At 34.2% G+C, this 26,145-nt stretch overlaps 1 protein-coding gene across 2 annotated transcripts in view; it reads right to left on the bottom strand.

The window, feature by feature from the left end:
* Positions 1 to 26,145, bottom strand: part of BMP5 (bone morphogenetic protein 5) — a gene marked incomplete at its 3' end in the record, with an annotated part of 108,278 nt that overhangs the window by 25,041 nt on the left and 57,092 nt on the right. For both annotated transcript variants that reach the window (XM_084256936.1, XM_084256937.1), the window contains exon 3: positions 12,738 to 12,886. In XM_084256936.1, coding sequence (XP_084113062.1) covers positions 12,738 to 12,886 — 149 coding nt within the window. The remainder of the gene's footprint in view (positions 1 to 12,737; positions 12,887 to 26,145) is intronic.

Genomic DNA, 26,145 nt, shown 5'->3' with positions numbered 1-26,145 from the left:
GAAAACCATCTATCTCATAGGTCTGTCAGTGACACACACTGTGTTTGTCAAGAACAGCATTACAGCTGCTTCTTTTATTAAGACAGGACTTTCTTGGTTAAGTGGGAACATAAGGACTCAACTATCCTTAACAGGCAGGAAGGTTCTCCAGTTTCCATTTGATTCAAAGAGAAATTACTGTTCATTTCTAAGGAGCCAGAATGTACAATTTCCCATCAAAAAAGGTCCTTCTAATTTCAATTTTTAGTTAAAATGTATTATATTTGATACATGCACAATAAGTAACATCTATATAAGTTTGAGTGCCTATGAAAAAGTGAATTCATGCACTAACACAGAATTAATGGACATTACCAGTATTTTTGATGATGCCATGGGTTGAATTGTCACTTTAATACATAATATTGACTTTGTTAGATTCTGTTGTTTCTATGTTGGTTTCCTATCCCTTGAACTTGCCCCAGGTGTGCCAAATTTAACTCTCAGCAGCAAAGAACCACAGTGACTTTTGTGGAACCAACTTTGAATCAAATAGATTCCATCTCATCTCTAACTGTCATGTTGAGACTTTTGGGTGAGTTGCTATGTACAATTACTGTTTTCTTCTTATTGGCAACTACAAAAGACACAGATTGTTACAGAGACCTCATATTGCAACCTTCCGTGTGACAACACTTGTCAACCAATCATAAAAAGACAAATGTACTGAAGGGCCAATCCAAAAGTTTCAAAACAAATGACCCAAGCTCAGCCCATTTTTCTGCTTGAGTCTTTAAATTTTCCCTGTCCCCTGACCCTAGAGGAACACACCTTGGGACTGCCCCTTGGTCATGGCCCTGGATCATCATCCCTAGTCTCTAATTAATAAATTCTTGATTACTACAGTCTGATTATTTCTTGTTCAACACTTCTCATGCTTTATGCTGCTGCAAAGTTCTTTCCCCTTCCCATTGTGCTCTCTGCTTATGTGGTAAAACCAGTGCTGCTGTTATTTTTGCAATATGTATTTGAGAAATATTTACCAGCAATAAGCTAAACATATAGCATAATGGGAATGTCAGAGTTAACTCTAGTGTATGATGAGAATAAGGAGAATCTCATATTCTTCATGGCCCTAAATTGATATTAGCATGAAAGTATTTACCCCTCAGATCATTAGTCAAACTAGAGTTAAGAGTCCAGAATAGGAAATATAACAAGCAACAAAAACTGGAATATGTTTCTGACATTGGCATTTGTTTGGCAAGATTGGTGCCCCATGGTCACTGTTCTGAATTAGAGAAAATCAAAAACAGAAATACAGATGTAGCCAAACACTTCCATATCCCTTTTCATTAAAGGAAATCTTAAAAAATGGTAAAATGTATATCATTTACCAGATAATGAAGCAAGACTAACTCCTGCTTGTCTCTGCTTACTTTGTCATTGATCTAAAAACTCTTTTCCATGTATGTTTTTGTGTTGTGATGCTAAAATTTGGATAAGCAAATTATGTTTACCATGTGGTTTTCATTCAAATATAAACACACGATAAATTTAAATGAAGGAAATTGCCTTTAAAACTTAGTTTTAAAGCATTGCATATATAATGACATGGTAAAACAGAAAATTCAAGTTGTTGAATTATTGAATATATTTCAGAGTACTGATTGGAGAAAATATAGATATCAAAAATAGATATCAATGCAGAGAAAGAAATCAGAATCATGATTTTTCCTATACAATAGAACAAAGGAATCTGCAAATTATATGCAAAGCATTTTGTTTAAAATATGAATTTTTAGAAAATCAGTATGGTCCACCCATTGAAACTTTACTTACTGGGGAGTGATGGGGAGCCACGTACACTGTCAAATTAAAAATGTGTTTCATTATCAGAGGATTTTACTTTCAATTTTTTTTGGGAAAAAATACCCCAGTGTATTGTTCACTCCCAACACAATTCAGATTGTCCAACACATTTTTACGACTGGAGCAACCACAACTCACTATCAGCTTTGACAGTAGATGGTAAGGTGTGATGAGAGAAAAGACTGAATTTGTACTGACATTTTGCAAAAGAATAAATTAAGAAGTTCAGGAAACTGAAAGTTTGATTAGTTCCAGAGTGTTTTCTGCACCTTGGCTTAAACTACAAACTTGAACAACAATTGATACTTAGAAAGGGTTGTGAGAGGTAAATTTCATGGTGGGGAATAAGGACTACTGAGGAGTAAAGTAGAGATGGAGATAAAACAGAGGAGAACCTATCAAAATACATTAGTGAGCAACACAGGGCACAAAGGAAGGGGAAAGTTTGTTATCAAATTCAAAATAAAGAAATTAAATTTGCCTAAATTTAATTATATGTTGAAGTGAATCACTGGCAGAAGCAAAGCTACTTTTTTCAGTTTATTAATTTATCAAATTAACTATAATTGTATAAGAGGCTAAAAGAAATATTGAAGTTAGAAAACAGAAAAATATGGTTAAAATGCTGCTACCTTTTGTGGGCCAAATCACGAATTCCAGAGAGAAAAATATAAGAAACCAAAGGTAAATTCCAACAGCACCAATTTAAAATTCAATTTTGTCCCATAGCAATCATTATTAATAACATTATTTTGTTTGAAAATTATAAAAATACATGTATTTCATTTGTTTGGAATTTGTTCAAAATTCATAATTCATGAGAGTCATAGTATATAATTGGCTCTGAAAACAAGCCCTTTTCAGTTTCATGAGCAAGATTCTTAAACTTTCTAAAACCAAATTTCCTCATATATAAAGAGTGAAGATAATTCAAGAGCTTATTAGCAAAATGCCATGCATTTAGATAGTTCTCAGTAAATGATGTTTCCATTGCTATTAATATTATTTTGATTGGTCATCACAGCAAATAGTTTGTCTACTTTTGTCTACTTATTTAAAAAGGAGCTAAAAATGTACCTAAGAAATAAAACCTGGATATAGCATGAAGAATCAAAATTATGAAATAGTAACATGGAAGAAAAATTGATATTGGCAGAAAGTACCGCTAAAATGCTATTGTCTTTTGTGGGCCAAATTTGAAATTTCATGGAACTACAATAGAAACAGAATCTTCTTTAAAATGTTTTGGGAAAATTTAGATTTTATATGTGTATTTTTTTATCTTAATACTGAAAAACTACTTGAGACACTTGAAATAAATATAACCCTACCAAATGCTGTAATAAGAGCTCTCTAGAAATCTTATTATTTATAGATTTTCAACAATGAACTTACATCTCATCCTTCACAAGGTTACTTGGCAATGTGTTCATGCCTGGATATTCCCTCTCTACATGGTCACATGCACATTCACCTGAAGTGCAAGTTCATGGGGCATTTAATAGCTCTTTCTTCCTTTCACCATTTCTCCATCTCTAGTTTTATATAATAGCTTGAATTTTGATTTAAATGTCACTATATTATACTGGGCTCCTTTAAGATGATATGTTTCAATTCACTGTACCTTTTCTGCATATAGTATTTATATATATGTATAATTCTTAAAGTGTAACTATATGCTTATAAACTATACTTAACTGAGAAATCATCTCATGTAAATTAAGAATTCCTAGACAAAAGGTCAAATAAATAGTAAATTCTAACAGTCTCTTATAGTTCAATGATTTACAGTACAAATATTTCCATAGTCATTTCCATTTCTTGGGAACTTTTCTTATGTTAGCCTTAATTCTGGCCCTTTTGCACATATATTTCATTTCTAGACTATGGGGGAGAAGGGTCAATTCTACTTATTCCTTTATTTAAATATTTGAACATAATACTCTTCAACTCTCCTCCTAATTTATTCTTAAATATTCATCCAAAAGTCAAGCAAGAATGCCATAATTATCTTGAACATTAAACAGTACATAAAGAACTGCTTCATTTATACTAATATTTACCTAGAAGAAATCACAGAAATATATGTTCCTTTTTCCTTTAAGAATATTTAACAATGTATGCAATTCTTACAGCTTCTTGGACTTAGAGACATTCCCTTTTATTTATTTGGAACCAAATGTCATCACCATAAATGCAAGGAAAGGGATCCATATGGTTTTATGAACAAAAATGACTTAATTGCTTTATAAGATAAAGTTCAGATAAGGGAAAGGAAGATTATCAAATCTTAAAATGTATAAAAAATTCTATGATAAGTGTACATAATTTAACTTCTTGAACTCAGATAAATAATAATGAGAAACTGTAGTCAAAACAGCAGGACACAAAGAAAAATATCACCCTTGATCTTTGAATTTCTCCTACTACTTATTAGCACTATGTCAGCTGATATTCAGATTAACTAGCCACATACATCACAGGACACTTGACACAGATAAATAGTCATCTGACAACACAGAGCTTAAATTGGAGATTTTTCACCCTCAAATAAAAGTAACTAGCTTAGGGATCCTAAGGATAACAACAGCAAACTTATTTACCCAGACATTTCCATTTAAGAATAACAGTTTCCAAGACAATAAATTTAAGCAGATATTACAGGAAGAACTACTCTCTCACACATTTAATAAAGCTAAACAGTGTAAAGTTAGTAACCTGGATTTTTGTTTAATATTTATTGATAGGAGGACTTTATATGCTGGAATATAATTTTCTAATTAGGAATAAGATATATTCTGTATTTCAAAATATACAGAATTTTTGAAAAATATGATTTTGATATAAAATATTTAAAATATATAATAGGATATTGCAATTTTGAAGAAAAATTTTATCAAAATGTTAAACTACTCTGGACATGATCAGGAATAATAATAACAACAACAACAACAATATCTCAAGGTTGTAAAAAAAATTACCAATCCCATTCTTTTTTATTACTGTAAATGCAACAGTTGCCAATTGCCAGGAATGAATAAAAAAAAAAATCCTAAGTTTAGAGACCATAATAAAACCCTACTTAATAAAAGTTTTAAAATATACACTTTTAATTTTATTGTACTGATAACTGAAGTTAATTTGTTTTCAAGTTTGCACGATAATTGTGAAAACAACAACAAAAAATGAGTTAAGGGCCTCCCTGGTGGCCTAGGGGTTAAGTTTCAGTGCTATCACCACTATGGCCTGAATTAGATGCCTAGCCAGGGAGCTAACACACATGGCACAGCAGATCTCTCCCGTCTCACCTGCTACTCCCCTCAGCAATATATTTCAGTAGATCTGCCAGTTCTGCATCCCCACTCTGTCTCTGTTGAACCCTCTCATCCCCTGTATCTCTGGCCTACACCCCAGTACTTCTATGCATAAATAAATAAATTAAAAAAAAAGTTGTTGGTAAAACTCTGGTATCTACAAAATTTCTAAAAATGGAAAGGTCTTATGTACCAACAATCAGGATAAAGCCCTAACTTCACTCCTTTACATATCTGAGAAATATAGCTGCTCACCAGTAGGGGTTATAATCTAAGAGGAGGCAACAATTATAGTGATTTCCTTTCTTGATGTTCAAGAGAAGTCTGATATTCTTCCAATCAATTCATACGGTATCTTCAATTTTGATTCTTTTCTGGGGAATGTCATTTATATAATAGGATTTTACGGGACTTGTCATAAATACTGGCACCACCACTATCAATATTTCTTTAACCATGTGCTCTATGAGCATTAGAATACTGTTTCTAATTATACAGTTTTTGTAAGGACCCATGCTGATGTATAAACATATAGATTTACTAAGTATAAACCTGTTAACTTATAGAGGCAGTTCTGGCTTGAAAAATTTCTCTGATGGTAGTACAGTCTACCCTTGAATTATTTTCCTTTGTCTATAACCCAATCAAGTGATAGGAAGCTTTCCTTACATTTATTGATACAATTAGACATCCCCCAAATAATGTTTTCTAAGAATGAAATGGTTAGGACTTAAGAAAATCATCATACTCAGTACTAATAATTTGATATTCTCTGATGCATATGACTATCTAGTCAATATAACCTATTAATTGATCATAACACATAACTCTGAATTTTCATTTCTATTGGCTTCATACTCCAGATAAGAATATATTTAGGGCCTCCCTGGTGGCACAGGCAGTTGAGTGCAGTGCTGTGAAGCTGTCTGCTGCCTCTGCAGTGCTGGATCGATTCCTGCCAGCTGTGGAGACGCCCACATGGCGTGGCAGACCTCTCCTGTCTCGCCCACTGCTCCCCTCAGCAGTGTATTCTGCTGTTCTGCCTGTTCTGTTTCCCCCTCTGTCTCTGGTAAATCCTCTCACTCTCCCGCACATCTGGCCTGTACCCTGGTTCTTATGTAAATAAATAATTCTTTTTTTTTTTTAAAAAAAAAAGAATGTATTTAAAAGTTTCCTACCGGTGATAATTTCATTTACCAAAGTTATTAGACATGAGCCAATAACATAACTATCTATCTATCGATGTCTCTCTCTCTCTCTCTCTCTCTCTCTCTCTCTATATATATATATATATATATATATATATATCAGTATTCTAAACTTTTGTTTGTGGATTAATGTAAAACCTCCTTAAAGCATCTGTAAAACCTCAATAAAAGAATGGATGCTCACTTAAAGGAGTGTACCTTGGAGTAAATGAAAAGTCTCTATGATGTTTAGTCCACTTCAGCATAAAAAGAATTAATTCTGCCCCACCACTTTCCATGTTCCATTATCTAATACACTCAAGCACAGCCCTCCTAAGAGAACTACACTCATTTTAACGATGTTAGGGCTAAAACATGAACTATTTTGTCAGAGCCAAGATGTGAATCAGTTTTCTTCTTAGTATTTGTATTTCTAAAATGGGGCTATCTATTTCATTTATTGTCCTTATTTAAATTAGCTATCAAAACTTTAAATTCTAAATTATCTGCAGCAATAACTATAATTTCCTGATATTAAGCATCAATTATAAAGGAATTTAATTATATCAATAAATTAAACCTCTGACATCTGTTTTTCTTAATTTGGCTATAATCTCAATTTTAATTTAAATCTCAATTTTTACCTTGATACTTTTGAAAATCATGCCACAGCTTTGGAAAAAATAGATTCTAGAGTCTTATTGAAAAAAATAACCTTATCATGTTTCTTGGACATTAAACAATACTCTGACAAAACAACATTTTGATGACATGAATACAAATGAATCAGAAACATACGGATTGAATTTTCCCTGACGTAAAGTGGGTTTGAGTAGAAAGGAAAAAAGTCATTGGCAAAATTTATTGTGAAGATTGCCAAACCTAAAATATCTGAAAACATAGGGTTTATTTAAAGGACAGTCTAATGAACCTAAAATATATATCTTTGTTTTTCCATCTGTAAATTATTCTATAAATCCTATTCAATTCTTTGGGGGAAAAAGAATTAATTTACTTGAAAAGGTGAAATCACATAAAGCATCCAACAATGGAAAATTAGAGTATTGGGGAGCCTTTTAATCCCCAAGCCTTAAAAGTAGACTAAATTACTATAATTATAATAAACTCTGTGTGCTTACATTGTAAGGATAATTACCACAGATTAATAATTTTAATAAAGACCTTATAATAAAGACCAACTTCAAGAAATACCTTATATGTATCTTTCTAATTTAGGGAATGGAAAATCTTACAATAAATTATTAGACATACCTAAACTTATTCACTTGTTATTAAAAATGTACATATATTCTATCATAAATGTTTATTAATTATGATAAAAGAGTGTTCAAGAACTCTGAAATGGATTTTGTACAACTGAATACAGCCACTTGCCTGAAATCTATTTATTGAAAAGCAGCAATGTTTCTTTTTTTGTTTGCTTACTCTTATGTTTGTTTTACTGTGCTGAAACAAACATATGGAGCTAAGATAATTATCTCTTCTCCCTGAAAAAAAATTAACATAATATTTTTAAACTCTCTAGCCAAATCCATGGCAGTTCATTTGTCAAATTTCTAAAAAGACATATTTCCACAGGTCCTCTGAGAAATCATAATGCTACTTTTGATTTCAACAGGTTTTTGATTTCCAAAACACATTTAGTCCTCTTAGATATTTTCTTTGCAGGAGCAGATAAAATTTGAAAATAGCATCGTTGACTTTTTCTTCACCTTGTTATTGAAATATTTTGACTATCTGTGATTTGTAATACAAAAATAATTCTGCTCTTGGTTTGGTTAATAATCACCAAAAATTTACAGATTAGAATGCCTTCTTAAGGCTAACATGTTCAGGGCCTCCCTGGTGGCGCAGGCATTTGAGCACAGCCCTATGAATCTGTCAGCAGCCTCTGCAGTGACGGTTTGATCCCCGCTGGCCTTGGAGCAACCCACATGGCGAGCAGACCTCTCCAGTCTTGCCTGCTGCTCCCCTCAGCAGTGTACTTCAGTGGATCTGCCTGTTCTGTTCCCTACTCTGTCTCTGGTGAATCCTCTCACCCTCCTGCTCATCAGGCCTATACCCCTGTTCTTGTATAAATAAAAAATAAATCTTAAAAAAAAAAAAAACTAAAAAAAAAAAAAAAAGACCAACATGTTCAGTGGCAGGGGGTCTATCAGCGTCTTTTAATCAAAACCTCATTCAAAGAGCATTCAAGATTTATTTTTTCGTTTTTTGAGGTTTCAACATTTTAGTCAAGCATTAAGTAATGCTAGTTACATTAAAGTCATTCCCTACAAAATGGAAGACTCTAAAATATACCCATTAAACTGCAAAAAAGTATACTGAATGGCAAGAACTCAATTCCAAATGCTATCACCATGTGATTATAGACACAGAGATTCTTCCCACCTTGAAGCTGGAGTGTTCAGAAATGTTTTTAACGTCAGAACCTGCACTGTCTCAAGAACTGATGGTACAACTCTGAAGGAGATAAACCCATGATCTCATGAATTTGATATTCATTGAAACCTGTAATCATAATGATGCTGTTGTGATTAACTAAACAAGTCTGGTTTCTTTTATGATGTGATCAAGTTATAAGAATAAATTAAACATACGTTAAAATTCATGTTACTTTCACAATTTGTTTCAAAATCAATTTCCTAACACTATCAGCTATCACATTTTATACATGAAAATTGTTCTAGCCACGTCTGGAATACTAATGTACAGAATATACCATGCCATCTTGCCATTTTGTACATTTACTCATTTGTCACCTCATCTAGCAATAAATTTTTCCTCCCGTTGTTACCACCACTCCATGGCCCCCTAAACTCCCTCTCTCCTCATCTCTATTTCTTTACATTTCACCTAAATGATGTAGTTTAAAAACCACCTGGGCCATGGTCTTTTGTTCCCGACCCATTTGAACTTAACTGTCTCTTCTATTTTCCCAAAGTATCATAGCACTTGTTCATTCTAAAATTAGCTACATATGTCTTCCAGATTATATTCTCTTTTAACGTGTTACCTTGCATATAAAGGCACTGAATAACTTAATCCCTACAAATTAATAAATGTGTAATTGTTAACAGATTTAGTTCAAAGCAGAGTTTGTGATTTTCAATTCATTTGCTGAGAAGTAAACATATCTGGAATTCATTGTTGCAGATACAAAATGGTTTATCTGCTCTGTTTGAAGCAATATCACAATATCACACTGAGAACACCAGTGTTGGTAATAAATGAAACAAGAATAAGCTGACTCATCTGGTTATCCATATTTATAGAGAATGCCATGAGGTTGTAAGCTCCATGAGGTTGTAAGCTCCATGAGGTTGCAGTTAATAAACAAAGGTGCCAGCAGGGTCACTTGCTTTCCCAAGGCCATATATGTTCTAACTGTGGTTAAAAATCCATTTTAAGTATTGCTTAAATGCAAAAAGGTAATATGTCTGCCACATTCATCTATTTTAATATATTCATCAGACAATATTAAAGAAACAAAGAAAAGCAACAAAAGACTGCAATCTCAAAGCTAACTTTTAGAGAATTTAGAAACCTTTGAAAAAAAGTGCAACAGTGTATTTTATATTTAAAAAAATGTGTGATTTGGGGCCTCCCCGGCGGCGCAGCGGCTGAGCACTGTGCTGCAAAGCTGCCCACAGTCTCTGCAGTACCGGTTCGATCCCCAGCCACTGGTGAGGGTCCCACATGGCGCCAGACCTCTCCTGCCGCCCCAGCTGTTCCCCTCAGCAATGTACTTTGTCATTCTGCCTGTTCTGCTCCCGCTCTGGCTCTGGTGAATCCTCTCACCCTCCCGCTCTTCTGACTGTACCCAGTACTTGTATAATAAATAAATAAATCTTTAAAAAAATTAAAAAAATTGTGATATGTAAATATAAGATATGTAAACCAAGGAGAAAGGGAAAATTCAAAATATGAAGTAGTTTTAGAAAGGAAAAGATAAACTGAAAGCAAATTAGAAGTTAAATTATGTTGATAGTAAAGGAACAAGAACCAGTAAGAGGAATAGAAAATCAAGAGAGAAATTTCAGAATTTTCATGTGGAGGCGGGGGCAGGAAATAAGCTGATCATATTTCACAGACCTCTTGAGTTGTTTAGTTAGACATTTCAAGCATATCCCTAAGGAGAAGATTGGGAGAAGCACATACCACTAATTTAATTTTTCTTGTTTGGGCCACATACCAGGAAAGAAACAACTGGCTCAATCCCACACTGCCAATTTCTCAGTCACATTTCTGACCATAAATGCACAGTAGTTTAAATTGGAGGAATTCTTGGAAGATCATTTAAATATGTGCTTTTCTCAGCCTATATTTAATGCTTCTACTCTGAAAATCCTTAATGATAATCTCACAGCCTTAATGGGGAAAAAAAGCCCTACAATTCAAAATATTTGAATTATTTATAAAAATATTTTCAAGAATACAGCCTTGTAACTGAAATCTATAGAAAAGTCTGGATTTGGGGGAGAAATTGCTGAAATTTGTCTGTAACACTTTAGGTAAGAAGTTTCTTTTTCTAAATCAAGACCTGAGGCACAGAATTTTTTTCTAGATTAACTCTGGAATAGACTTAATTTGTATCTACTAATATGATAACCCATGGTATCATTTATAGGCTGTGAATTTGGTATGGGTAAAAGAATACCATGGTAAAGTTCTATTTCTTAGTGTAATGAAACCCCTTTGAAAGAGAATCAAGACAGACCCAAATTGACTTAAATCCGTAGCTCACTAGGCAAAAGGCATTAGTATAATACAGCAAGGAGGAATGAGTGAGAAAATTTTGGGATAATGTTTCCCTTGCCTGATACTGCAGAAAATTAAAGACTGTAAAACTTAAATAAGGCACAATCTACAATTAATTATCCCTTTAAAAACTACCCTTCCTGGGCTGGGAGAGTAACATTTGTAGTGTGTGTGGGCAAAAGCACAAAGTAGGCCCACTTGATATACTTCTAAATTCTTAAAATGTATTAATCAAGCTAACAATTCACTAAATAAATAATGTTCTATCAACCTATCACAGCAAATACCATTAGAGATGACCTGGAAGTCTGGATTTGAATTTAGCTATTGTGGACTCTCTGAGTGATCAAAGGTTGACAAAGGCTTTGAATAAATTGGCCTTGGCTCCCTGGCTTCCGGACTGACTGACCAAGATACCGCTCACCACAGTCTATAAATTCTGTTCCATTTGTCTGAAATGTCTGGCTCCAACTTCTTTCCCTAATCACATCTTCCTGATCTTTAATATCGTGGCTCAATCCATTCACTGTTCTAGACTCACAAGTTTGTTAGATTTTTCTCAGTCTGTAGTGGGTCACATTAAATAATATTATGTGATTACTCCCTTTTGCTTCACTCAACTACAAGCCTTACAAAGTCATTTCTGAGTTTATCTATAGAATCTATCCAAACAGAGAGCACATAATTGTTCAATGAATACTGGTGAGCATAAGAATAACTTCCATAGCTTCCTAAAAATGAAGATTCCTACACCTCCTTATCACAAGTGATCTGGAGCTGTTATCTTTGACTAAATATTTACAATATGTTTAAGTTTTAGCTTATATTATTTCCTGTGGGTTTTCATAAATTTTGTTTCATCCCTATTCCTCCCACCCTCTTAGTATTGGCAGCTCCTTTGTTCCCCTAATGCCTTTTATTTTTAATGTCAATTTCTTTGCCTTCTTTTAAATTAGGTTTTGGGAAAAAAGTACATATACTAACAGTCATTCTTCTTCGATACACAGTTATATCACTTTTTACAAATGGTATCATCACAGTATATGAAGCTTTCGTTTATATTGCAACATTGTTACTTGCTTGTATCAAGTCTTCAATATTTGATTAAAAATTCCTTAAGAGCAGGAACAACAGCTACTTCTTTTCCCCTCCATCCCCACTGCAGAGCCTAGCAATAAATGTGTTCATAAATTGGTGAACTGATTTATAGATTGCCCTGTTATAATGGAATATGCTACCTTGCCTACCATTAGTATAAAACACATTGCCTAAGTCACACAAAAAAATAACTCTCAATATGTTAAAATTACACCATAAAAAATTGGGCCTCCCTGGTGGCGCAGGGGTTAAGCAGCGCACTATGAAGCCATATGCAGCCTCTGCAGCACAAGTTCGATTCCTGGCCAGCAAGGGAGAAACCCACATGGCGCAGCAGACCTCTCCTGTCTTACCCGCTGCTCCCCTCAGTCGGTCTGCCTGTCCTGTTCCCCACTCTGTCTCTGGTGGGTCCTCTCACCAGTCACCCCCGCATCTCTGGCCTGTACCCTAGCTCTTGTATGCATAAATAAATCTTGAAAAAAAATACATGAAAGTCAGTGCTTACCATCTCCTGTTTCTGCACAGAGCTGTAAGCCCAAATTGTTCTGTGGATTAATCACCCAATGATTGCTGGTCACAGTGATATCAAAGACAAGCCAACCCACATCTAAAGCCTGGGCCTTTCTCGTGTCTAATAAGAACAAATCTGCATCCCTAAGGAGAAAAAGAACAAAAAAAAAGTTAAAGTTTTGAACAAAGATCATCATTCCCTATACTTAAGTGAAAACACTCCAAAAGCACTTTTTAAAATACCAAGTATCAATTAAAGAATAAGAGGAACAGTGACTCAAGTGTTGAGTAATAAGATCAAGAACGTCTTATTGCTAGGCTTCCAACTCAATCCTGGTGCAGATTAGTAATATCTGAAAGTAATTTCAATTTTTTTGCTCCTCACTCGCCTTTGATTGATTTAGTTGTCTTGAATTGGTGCTAATAATCAGTGTTCCCTGAAAGTACCACCTACAAGTAGCTCCCACCTGCAAGCTCACAGGCAATGATTCAACTCAGGATATGATACAGTAATAGTTTTCCACCTTCCCCCATTTTTACTATATGCATACATATGTATATACATATGCAACATACACACATATATATATAAAATATAAGGACCCATTGGGTATATGAGGGTATATAATTAGGATGCATATAATTAATTATTTTATGGATACTAAAGACCAAAAGAAGGTCACAGAATATATCACTGGATTAAAGTATAAATCCATTTAATTGGACAGCCCATATTCCTAACTTGCTTTGACATCTTTGATATGCATAGTTCCTTTAGGGACAACAAGAGCTGTAAATAAGAACTTGTATGCTTTAAGATAATTTTGACAGTATTATCATTAAGATTTATTGATCTCAATTTTAGTATTACATTTAAAAATGTGTAAATATTTGCTGAGTTTTATTTTTTTATTATTTCCTTACCATAGGTCGTCTCTGAGCTAAATGTTATTTCTGACATGTAATCTTTACAAACTTCTTTTATACTGATAAAATGAGGCTCAGACAGAATTATGGTAAAACACCAGAACTCCTTCAAAGTGGAATATAAATACACTACTATGCACCGTATGCCCTTTTTCACTTTGCTAATTCTTTGCAAAGGGAAAATCAGAGCTATGTCATTACAAGCTATATTAAATACTGTTCTGCATTTATCATCTATATGCAACAGAGAAGTCACTGCAAAGGTGGGTTATAAAATATAAAAAAAAAATGGAACAAAGCCAAATTGTGAACATGTATTTTTTTTTGAAATGCTGTATGATAGTGGAAAATTAAACTGTGGGGTTTTTTTGGGGTGTTTTTTTTGTTTGTTTGCTTGTTTTTTTGTGGGACCCTCGCCAGTGGCCGGGGAACAAACCAGTGCTGCAGAGGCTGCGGGCAGCCTCGCAGCCCAAGGCTCAACAGCTGCGCCACCAGGGGAGGCCCAAAAATTAAACTGTTTTTAACAGAGATGAAGAATGTCAGTTGATATTTTAGAAGCTACATCTTCATTTCTTTATTTCTCCTTGATTTATGACATTCTTCTATTAACTTAGAGAAGTTAAAAATGTATTATGTTGTATGGATAATAGATGATTAAGTCATCAAGTTTCCCTACTCCAAACTATGCAACTTTCATTCCCTTCAGTTTTCATCACAGAACTCACTAATGGAGGGTGGCAGACAGTTTTTCATATGTGATATAGGTCTCATAATGATATACGACAGATATATGACAGACATATATTACAGCACAGTGAAAAGATTCCCACTTAAATTTTAAGGACCCATTATATTTACAGTGTGATGGAACATCAGTCAAATTATTCCTCTCCTCCTCACCTGGAAAAACCCACCCAAAATCAACAAACTCCAAGAAAATATGGGTTAGCCTTAAAATTTTGAGATCCTTGGTTAAACATCCTTGAGCCTGAACTCTTAGGCATAACTTAATCACACTATTATTCCTTAAAAAGGAGTTAACCTGTAGTATGGGGAATACTCAAGAGCTACTATGTTTTCAAGCCTATCTTCATTTGAAACATGCAAAAATGTTCTAATAAATTCTGCAAAGCTTAAAATGCTGATGTCAATAAACACTTGAGAAATAAAAATAATGCAGAGGTAAATATTCAGAGAATTTGAACAGGTTAACAAATACCTTTAGATAATTATTTTGGTGATATTTCCTATTTTCTTTAAATTGTATGATTTTTCTAGGGAAAAAATATCCTCAAACTATCTACATTCAAGTCCCAAATTTTCAAGCAGTCTATGAGGCATTTATAGTTTTCATGACTATATTTCAAAAAAGCACCAAAAAATTCATATTAACCCTAAATATCTGAATTTAAGTGACAAAAAGCTATATTATTTTTGACTGATAACATCTATTCCTTAATTTCCCCTTTATCCTTTCAATATAAGAAAATCAGCTGCATTATCTACAGACAACAGAAAATGCTTTGGGGGGAAGTCAACTATTAATAAACAGAATGGTAAAAATTCTGTTATTTTTATTCATGCAGCAACTTTCATAACAGCATCTTAAAATTCCCCATCATTCTACAGAACATTAGATGTGATTTCTTTTAAAGTATAAATTTACTCTACTAAAAAAAGTCACTTATATTACTGAAAATAGTAGACTATAGTAAATATAAAGTAATTCAAGTCTTGCTGTACCAATTTTACTGGATTCACTTAGAAATTCTTACAATATCTAATAAAAGAATATTTTAAATATTGTTGCATAAAAACAAATGCAGGGAAAAAAATGTATGTAGAATAATAGATTCATTTGTAGCAGAAATAAACCCATAACATAATTACTTTGTATTTTGTACAATTATAATGATTAAAATTAACGTTTGCAATCTAAAAAAGATAATACCTCCATTTACATGGATGTATGAAGGCAAATATTTCAAAATGAAATTGTGCTATTTTCCTTAGTCTACTGTAATGAAGTACCAAGGACTGAGTGGCTCAAACAACAGAAATTAACTGTTTCACACTCCTAAAGACTGTTAAGTTTCCAAAGTCAAAGCATCAGCAGGGTTGATTGCTATGAGGTCTATAAGGGAAGGACATATTCCAGGCCTCTCTCCTTGGCATGTAGGTGGCTGTCTTGTGTCTTCATACTATATTCCCTCCATGTGTGTCTCTGTACAAATTGTGCCTTTTTTATAAGAACACCTCTTGGGCTTCCCTGGTGGTGCAGGGGTTAATGTCTCAGCACTATCAAGCTATCCGCAGCCACTGAGGCATGAGTTCCATCCCAGGCCAGGGAGGTAACCCCCATGGCACAGCAGATATCTCCTGCCTTGCCCGCTGCTCCCCTCAGCAGTGTATTTCAGTAGATTCACCTGTTCTGCTCCCCACTCTGTCTCTGGTGAATTCTTTTAACCTCTGCACCTCTGGCCTACATCCCAGTTCTTGTATGCATAAATAAATAAAAAATAAATCTTAAAAAAAAAAAGGTATCCCAGTCACAGTGGGCTAGGATTCACCCTTATGACCTCATTTTAACTTAATTATTTCTTTAAAGAGCCTATCTCCATATAAGTCCACGTTCTGAACCACTGAAGGCTAGAACTGCAATATATGGTTGGGAGACAGGTGGGAAATTCAATTCAAATCTAAAACACCATTAAAATATTTTATTTAAAGGTAGGAATAATTCTGATGTGACTGTCCCATGTTTATTGGTATTATAGCACTATGACTACTGAATGATTTTCAAAGACAAGTGAAAGTTAACTTAATGAAAGTAATTCATAATTATTAAAATTTTATTGTCCTTTTCAGGTAAATTTTGAATATATGTCTTGACTATATTCATTATGGCTTCACTATGGCTTCATTAAGCCATCCTGCAGTTGTAAAAGCAGAGTAATATTTAACAAAGAATTTGAAGCATACATATAGACTGATTGGATATGAAATATGTAGAAACGCTAAATACATTTACCCAGAGGTGAAAAAAATATGCATATATGCTGGTAAATACAGCTCCGTATAACACATCTGAGTGGCTCTTAACTTTAATCATGACCAGAGGTTTAAATATGTCTAGTCACTGGGACTTTTAGATATTGATTTGCAAGTGTACTTATTGAAAATAAAAAACTGTGGCATCCCTGGTGGCACAAGGTATTAAGTACCGGATTATGAAGCAATCGGCAGCCTCTGCAGCATGAGTTCGATCCCCGGCTGGCCAGGGAGATACCCACATGGCACAGCAGACCTCTCCTGACTTGCCTGCTGCTCCCCTCAGCAGTGTATTTCAGTCCATCTGCCTGTTCTGTTCCCCACTCTGTCTCTGGAGAATCCTCTCACCCCCCACATCTCTGGCCTGTACCCCAGCTCTTGTATGCATAAATAAATAAATCTTTAAAAAAAAAAGAAAATTAAAAGGTTTCAATACATGTTTTGGTAGTCTTAAAAAAACCAGAAAGGTAGGTACTTCACTAAGGAATGAATAGCAGGAGTCAAAGTTTAGAAAAATTTGAGTTATCATTTTTATAACTCATCTGCAAATACAAATTGTTGGAATGGAAAAACTGAGGGTACATAACAGAGACTATGTAATGGAAGGGCTGAAACAATATTTATCATCTTGAGATAAATATTAGTTTATTAAAAATAAACAAGGATTTTGGGGATCAGACAGAATTTTAACAATTAAGGAATTTCTCAGCTTCATTTTCGTCATGTATATAAAAAGTATTGTTAACTCCTGCCTTAAAAGATTTTGTGAAGACTAAAAATAATACAATCTGAATATCTATCTGGATGAAAACAAACTGCAGTTGAATTTTTTACATGGACTGTTATAATACAGATGACTCTGAAGTGTTCAATTGTCCTGTGAAATTTGGGAAAGTATTATTTGGGTAGGGAGATTATTTCAAATAACCTCAATGTTATTTTTTTAGATGCTGATAGATATTAGTTGGTAGAATTGTTTACAAAAAAAAAAAAGAGAGAAAGCAGAAAGTGGATAAAGGGAAGAGCAGAATGTAAGGGGGAATTGAAAATAGGAAGAGTCAAAGAAAAAGCAGACATAGGAAATAGGAAATTATTCCTAGGCATGTTGCCGGAAAAATCCAATTTCTGACTCTTTTTGTACATCACTCTCTTAGTAAAAAATCACTTATAAACACAGTCAGAGGTTGTGGATTATAATACTTACCTATCTAAAAATCTCTAAAAACAAACAGTAAATATATGTGGGTACTTATGCTTTGAATAACAGTATTTCCAATGACATACACAGCATCATACAGATTTAAAAAATGCCATATTTTAAACAATATATATGGACCTTAAGATGATGTACTTTGTAATACTGTAATAGAAATATTTAAGATGTATCATGATATGAATAAAATGTGACTAAAGTAATAGAGATAATGTCAAAGATGCTGGCAAAATTCTTGAAGAAAGATTTTATGTATGGATTTAAATAAGAAATATGACATATTCATGAATATATAACATCTGATTTAAGTTGTTTACTTCATTATATTAACTTTTTTATTATGTAACAGCATTCATTACATATTAATGTCTATAAACAAATACACATATAAAAATACTCATTTTCTTCCTCTAATTCTTTTGATTTTTGATGGGAAAAACAAATATGCCATGTGTTCTTATAATCAGGTATTTACAATAAGCAAACATGCCTGGTAGCACAGTATGCTTGTAGTTTTGGAAGTTTCAAATGTTTACATTCTCTGCAATCTACAAAGCTGAATAAATTGAGTATTTTCATCGTAAAATTAAAAATTTTATGTCTGATGCGAATTATGTCTGTTGTAAAATCATCTAGGTCTAGGATTTTATCTGTTAAAGTAACCAAAATAAATTACAGAATACTAGAACTAAGCGAGATATGAATTACTAATCCACATTATTATATTGTTGAATAGAAAAAATAAAGTGATTAATTAATTCCCATGCTCACTCAGACAAGTGGAAACCCAGGTTTCCAACTCATTTTCAGAAGTTTCTTTTTTATCATGGTAATTTTTCTTCAGTCCCAAATGGTATTTTAATCTGCTCTCATTATACTTAAAAAATCATTGGTTTTTGTGTTGGAGTACTAAAAGGTTGAACTGAGTCACCATCATAACATGAGAAAAAATAGAGCAAAAGTGTGAACTGGCACATTTCACAAATCCATCCAACCATCCATCAATTCATTTATTCACTTTCAATTAAATATCCCCTTTGATGATAAATTGATATATGATTAATTTAAAACCTTATGATTTTGGATTATGGTTGGCCACAATAGAATTTTGGGTAAGATTTGGAAAGTAGAAGTGAAACAGTAGCCATAATTATGCTTGGAAGATTTCTATATGATCCACTGTTATTAGCTTAGGTATACTGGGGAGATCTGCTGATTCACCTTATTGGTGTGGGGCAGCAGCTGGGTCTACAGTTCCTTCAGATTCCACTGAATCTCCTTATTCAGTTCTTCTGAATCCAGGGCCAGGCATGTGGACACATCTATGAGGAAGGATTTAGTAGTTAGGAAATCACCTGTGCCATTGAAGTTGGAGGATTGAAGATAGGTTCCAGTTGATTCTCATGGGTCCAGATTATTCTCATAGGTTCTACTTTATCCTTTTCCCCATCTACATTCCATCTTTCCTTCTGAACTGTTTGTCTGGAGAACCTTAGACCCAGCATCTGTCTATGTGAGCAACAGCCTTACAAAGATTGTTTAGTTAATTTCCAAAATTGTGTGCAGTCAAATGCCTACAATAAATTCTTTTAGTATCATTCCACAGAGGGATTAGTTGAGAACACTTATACCATAGAAGGGTGATACTTTGTTCTCAAAGAAAGAGGCACTCCAGATATGAATTTTCCCTCTCTGTCCATGAGTTTGCTTCCATGAATTTTCAGAATTCCTTATTCACTGCCATGGAATTCTACACAGCTTTGCTTCTGAGCAAGAAACCCACTTAATAGCAAATGAAGTGTGGAATGGGCTTACACTCATGGAATTCACAGGTCTTACCATGTTTCCCATCATCTTGCAGCAACTGCAGGATATAACAATAGAAGCTTACTCGATTCCATCTGGGTATGTTATCTTCTGTGAAAGAACTAATATCCTTCAGGAAGCTTTATATGATCTAAGTCAGCAATAAACAGGGCCAGTCCTCACAGTCAAATCTCTCTTTGGTTGAAAAACCAAGGGAAACAGAAGTGCCTCCTCTCACTCACTCTACTTGCTCCAACTAGCAAAATATTTCCTTCTGGGGCTTGGGCCAGATGTTGGGCTCTAGTAGCCCAGAGCGCTCAGATCCTAAAAGCAGAGTGTTTCCCTCTAGTAGTCATAGCAATGGTTCCAGGAAATTAGAAGTTAAAATATTTACATGGGCTATCTTATGAGATATCTAAAAGGAGTCACTTTGGGCTCCTCACATTAGTAAATGACCAAACCAGTGAGGTCAAATATACTGTGTGGGATGATTGATCCCAATTATCAATGGAAAACTAGGTTTCAACAATCACAATATGGAAAAGGAAGAGCATGTCTGAAATACAAGAGATCAACTGGAACATTTCATATTATGTTTCATGTGATATAAGTCAATGGAAAACTATGGCCCAATGCAGGTATTACTGCTAATGGCCCAGACACTCAAGAAAGAATATTTGGTTTACCTCATGAGGTAAGGATGAGTTATAGTGCATGCTCAACACAAAGAGGATATGGTTCACATAGTAGAAGAAGGAAGTTATAAATAGCAGGTACAACTATGTGACTACTTGCAGAAAGGAGATTGTAATAGTTATGAGTTTAGCTTCCTTAATTTGATATAAATGTATTTGTATACATATCTAGCATTTTTTTCTTCCTTTCCCCATCTGCCTACTATCTAGTTTATGTAGTTTTGATAGCCCCTAATCTCATATATCAGTGTTGAACTTTATATATATATATCTCAATCAAAGAGAGAATGTGTCTTGGTTAGAAAAGGAATGACCAACATCCAAAGATAGGTAAAATAATTATTTTACTTTTTTTTTGGAATGGATGAATTGTTTAAGATGCCAATTTGATAAGGTTAAACTGTTGTGGATTTGTACTTTGTTAAATTGGAACTAAAAATGCCAAAATTCTTTTCCCTCTTTGGTTCTGTGCTAAGGCTGGCCATAGAGAAATTTGTGCAGGCGCAGAAGTAAAGCAGCAGCCAAGTTTATGCTTGGGAGATTGGTAAAGTGCCAGGCTTCCCTGCTGCTTATATACATTGTCACTAATCTGCTGATTCATTTTGTTGTGGGAGAACAGCTGGACCTGATCTTTTCCAGCTTCCACTAGATCTTAGATCCATCAGTCTCTTCAAATCCTGACCCACAATTCACTCTACCAGATCACCTCCTTCAATTTCTCTACATCCTGAGCAAGGAATATGTCAAGCTTCTAGTGAAGTCTACCATCTTCCCCTGCAGATCACGCATATCATTGAAGTTGGAGGCTCAGAGATGAAATGGATTCCAACTTGTCCTTAGAGTTCTAGCTCATGTTCACGGGTTCTAGTTCTTCTTGTGCTCTCCCATTCCATAACCATTTTTCTTCTTAACTACACATGTGACAAATTTGAGACCCATCATCCCATGTAGAAGTGACAATCTTACATGAACTGTTATAACTGCAGCAAGTCAATCACTGTAGTAAATCCCTTATTTCTTTTCACTAATAGCTGTTTCTCTTACTAATTGATATATTTCTGACATGTGTTAAATTATTTCCTTCTAAGCACTATGTTGAAGTCTTAATCCTTGGCACCTGTGATCTTTTTGGAAATAGGATTCTTAAAGTTGTTATCAAGTTAAATGAGGCCATTACAGAGGGCCCTAATCCAATCTGACTGCCTTCCTCATAAGAAGAAACAGGGTGATAGTCACAGAAGGAAGACAGCAATATGAGGACAGAAACAGGTAGAAATTATGTTGACACAAGCCAAGAGACACCTAGAGTTACCAGAATCTTGAAGAGATAAGGAAGGATCCTAGCCTAAAAATTCTGGAGAGTATGGCCCTAACAACACCTTGATTTTGGACTTCAAATCTCTAGAAGAAGAAAAATATATTTGTTGTATTAAGCCATTCATTTTCTTGGTAATCTGTTATAGCAGTTTTAGGAAACTAATACACTCTCCCACTTGGACTATTTTACTTGTTAAACTGGAAGTGGTCAGAAATATAAAATACTGAGAAGAACTGGAAGAACAAAAAGGTGTCCAAAAGAGTCAGGGGAGAGGAGGCTGCTGAGTGAATTAGAAAATCAAATTACAGTATGCTGAGGGGCAAATGCAATAAAAGAAAGTAAAGGGATTGAAAGCAAATTTTTGTCTAAAATATGGGTAAAAGATGTACATTTAAACAGTAGGAACAATAAATTAAGTAGAGAGATTTCTTTTAAGGCAAGAAACATAAGAATATCTATGGGACACATTATAATTCATAGTTAGAAGATAAAATATATACTATTTCAACATAAAAATAAATGTACACAGATAACAATGAATATTTTCCAAAGTAAGCATGATCTCTATAACACTATGCTTGGAATTTACATGTAAAACTTCTTTATCAATGAAATCATTTCTTTACAAGAAAAACTGGATAAATTAATATGCATTGGATGAGTACTTACATGGGACTCCCATTCAACTCTTGCTGAAGTCTATTTTATCAAGGACAAATAAATCCTTCTGAAATAAATACTCTTGCTCATTTCAAGATGTGACAACTATTTCTCATTGATATCTTATTACTTGTTAAACAGTGTAGAACTCATGGATCCTATGAAGAGCTTCACCGTAAGTCTACCTTTATACAGCCAAGAATTGTAGCTATAGGTAGAACTAGTATCTGCTTAAATTTAACAATGAAGTGCAAGACTATGGCTTTGCTTAATGTTACCAAAAAAATCTTCCCTTTTACTTTCCTGAGATTGTTTCTTTTAAAATGAAAATTAAAATATTTACCACATAAATCTATTTCAGGGATAAAAGGAAAACACAAATAAGATGCTACACAAAGTATTATATTTTCTTAACAGAAAACACTGATGGGGGGTAAGTGTATACATAGCAAGTTTAACATGCTATGCCGATGGCATAATTAGGATGAAAAGGAATTTGTGCAATTAATACTTTAAATGCTCATTAATAACATGAACTTATTTCTGGTTTATAGTTGCTTGCTGATTTTGATATTTTCTTTATTATAATTAGTCTTTTTTCTGGTCCCTAATTAGGTTTTCTACATTCCTTCTATGAGTGAGACTATCCGGTATTTTTCTTTTTCTTTCTGGCTTATTTCGCTGAGCATGATCCCTTCTAGCTTCATCGTGTTGCCGCAAAATGCATGAGAGACACACTACAAGGGTGGGGGGAAGGAGAGGAGGGATTAGGGTCAAAATAAGGGGGGTGGGAATTGTATAGGGAATATAACCAAAATGAAAATGCATCCACTGTGCAAAAAGGAAAAATGATGTAAGAATTATATAAAATATAAAAATATATAAAAAAGAAATAAAACATCAGTACACATAAAAATAAAAAAATAAAAACTGTAACAATAAAAAAACATGCACTTATAAATTTTGGATATAGTAATTCATTATTTTCTTTAATATTGACCAAGTTACTTAATACAAACAATCTATAATATATCTTTGTCTCCAAATTCAAGTAGAGGAAACAATGAGGTCTAAAACTTATCAAAAGGAAGTAAATTTATTTACATTAGAAACAATAAGATAATCATGGGCCTCCCTGGTGGTGCAGCGGTTGAGCACTGGGCTGCAAAGCTGCCCACAGTCTCTGCAGCACCGGTTCAAGCCCCGGCCGCCGGTGAGGGTCCCACATGGCGCACAGACCTCTCCTGCCGTGCCTGCTGCTTCCCTCAGCAGTGTACTTCGTCAGTCTGCCTGTTCTGTTCCCCGCTCTAGCTCTGGTGGATTCTCTCACCCTCCCGCGCTTCTGACTGTACCCAGTGCTTGTATAAATAAATAAATAAATTAATTTAAAAAAAAAAAAGCAATAAGATATAATCAAAGAGAACTATTGTTTAGGTTACTATGGTTTCAATTCCATGTATATAAGCATGTAGATGCATATACATGTATATATACACAGGCATGTGTGTGTGTGTGTGTGTATGCCTGTATAGATAGAGTGAGAGACAACAAAGAAAATTCAATAGTATAAATATTCTGGTATATAGTCACACAACATTAAAATTAAATCTGGTCAAGAATAACTTTGGGAAATTACTTAGACGAAAAGTTGTAATACTATTTCATCTCCGTAAGACATGATGAACCTTACTATCTATAGTGATATCTCATTTTCCCCAAAAATACAGTATTACAACTATTTTATCTCAATCCACCTCTTTCCATCTCCTTATGCTTTGAATAACATATCAGGTCTAGTAAGAATGCAGTGAAGAGCAGCTCTAACATGAATCACAAATTAATCATATTAACTGTATTTCACTATGTCACATACTTCTCTCAAGAGCAGCATTTAGTAAAATGTTAGATTTGGATTTGGTTTGCTGATTGATATTTTCAAATGGTGATTATTTTTTTCTCCTCAAACAATACATTTATAAGATAATAAATAATAAAATAATAAATTTCAGTAAAACCCAACAAACATCAATTTTTATAATATGTGATTCAAAGCTATATCCACATTTTAAATGTACAAATGCAGATTGGTAAAAAAAAAAAGGCAATATTAGATTAAATTGAATGACAAGGATGGCAAAAATGCAAAAACAAATTGAATTTCCACTACAAAATTTCAATCACTTTCCTCTCTGTGATAATTCCAAATAAGCAGACTCCCTGACATTACACGGTGCTATAATTTCTCCTGCTGAGAAACCTATACATGTACTACTGAAAGGGTATTTATAAAGGAAAACCCATCATTTAGCAAGAAACAATAAACAAAGAAATCAGGATATTACACACTTAATCCAAACTTTCAATGCCCTTTAATAAATGAACAAAGGTATCCAGGGCAAGTTCCTAAAAGTTCTTCCATACTGTGACTCTTTTGACCTAAGATATGTCATAGTCAAAGAGAAATTCAGGGCCTCCCTCGTGGTGCAAGGAGTTAAGACTCAGCCTGTGAAGCTATCAGCAGCCACGGCAGCCTGAGTTTTATCCCCAGCCAGGGAGCTACTCACATGGGGCAGCAGACCTCTCTTGACTCACCATCTGCTCCCCTCAGCAGTGTATTTCAGTCAATCTGCCTGTTCTGTTCCCCCCTCTGTCTCTGGTGTGTCCTCTCCCTCTTCCACACACACACCTCTGGCCTGTACCCCAGTTCTTACATGCATAAATAAATAAATCTTTAAAAAGAGAGAGAGAAATTCACTCTGGCAGAAATCATTCCCTTTTTTAGGTTTATAACTTATATCTTCAAATATGATTGGATTTCTCAAACACAACAATATGAATATTTTGGCTCAGGTCATTCTTTTTTAATTGGAAGAGCTGTTCTGCCCATTGCAGAAGTTGAGAGCACTCCTAATAAAATCCCTAATTCAACATTTCTACCTCTAGATGCCAGCAGCATCTCAACCTTTAACCTCACCTATGTGAAAACCAAATAAGTCTCCAGACATTGCTAAATGTCTCCTGGAGCCAAATTGCCCCATTTGAAAACATTGACATACAGCCTGATTGCAGCACAGTGAAGAAATGCAAGCTATGCTGTGTATTGTAACCTTAGAGAAAATATCATCAACCATCTGACTGTCCTGTCCTCTACACTGCTCTCAAGAGCCCATGAAATCTTCCTATGTGGAAATTGTCAATGTACATTCTAAAGTATGTCCACAGAAGAATCACAAATCTTAAGAAAGCAGGAGGGTATAGATGATGTAAATATGAACCTGACTGTGAATTGGAATGATGACAGCTTAACTAAATAAATCCAAGTGGTGAAGGTGGCTAATGACATCGAGCAGGATAGCTTAAAATGTTTTTACAATGCAGTTCAGATATTTATATTCAAAGCAGAAAATTAGGAAAAAGTTGAATGATACTTAGCACATTTTCTGTGGGGAATATATACACATATATATGTATGTACATATGTGCAAATCTATGTATGCATATATGTGAGAAACAATTCAAGTAAAGCATTAGGACAGTACCAGACACATGGTGAATGCTCAGTAAATGGATATGCTATGGCTTCTTAGTACTAATAATGCTGGCTTTGATAATTTTATATGTATTTTTAGCTATTTATACACTTAAACATTTTAAAGCTTAGGAATATTTCTTTAAGATACACCTCTCTCTCCTATTTCCTCTCCCTTCCATCTGGCTATAGAAATTCCCCTTC

Source organism: Talpa europaea (genome assembly GCF_964194135.1).
Source record: "Talpa europaea genome assembly, chromosome: 2".
NCBI lineage: Eukaryota > Metazoa > Chordata > Mammalia > Eulipotyphla > Talpidae > Talpa > Talpa europaea.
Note: the sequence above shows the minus strand (reverse complement) of the source record. Positions and strands in the feature narration are given on the sequence as shown.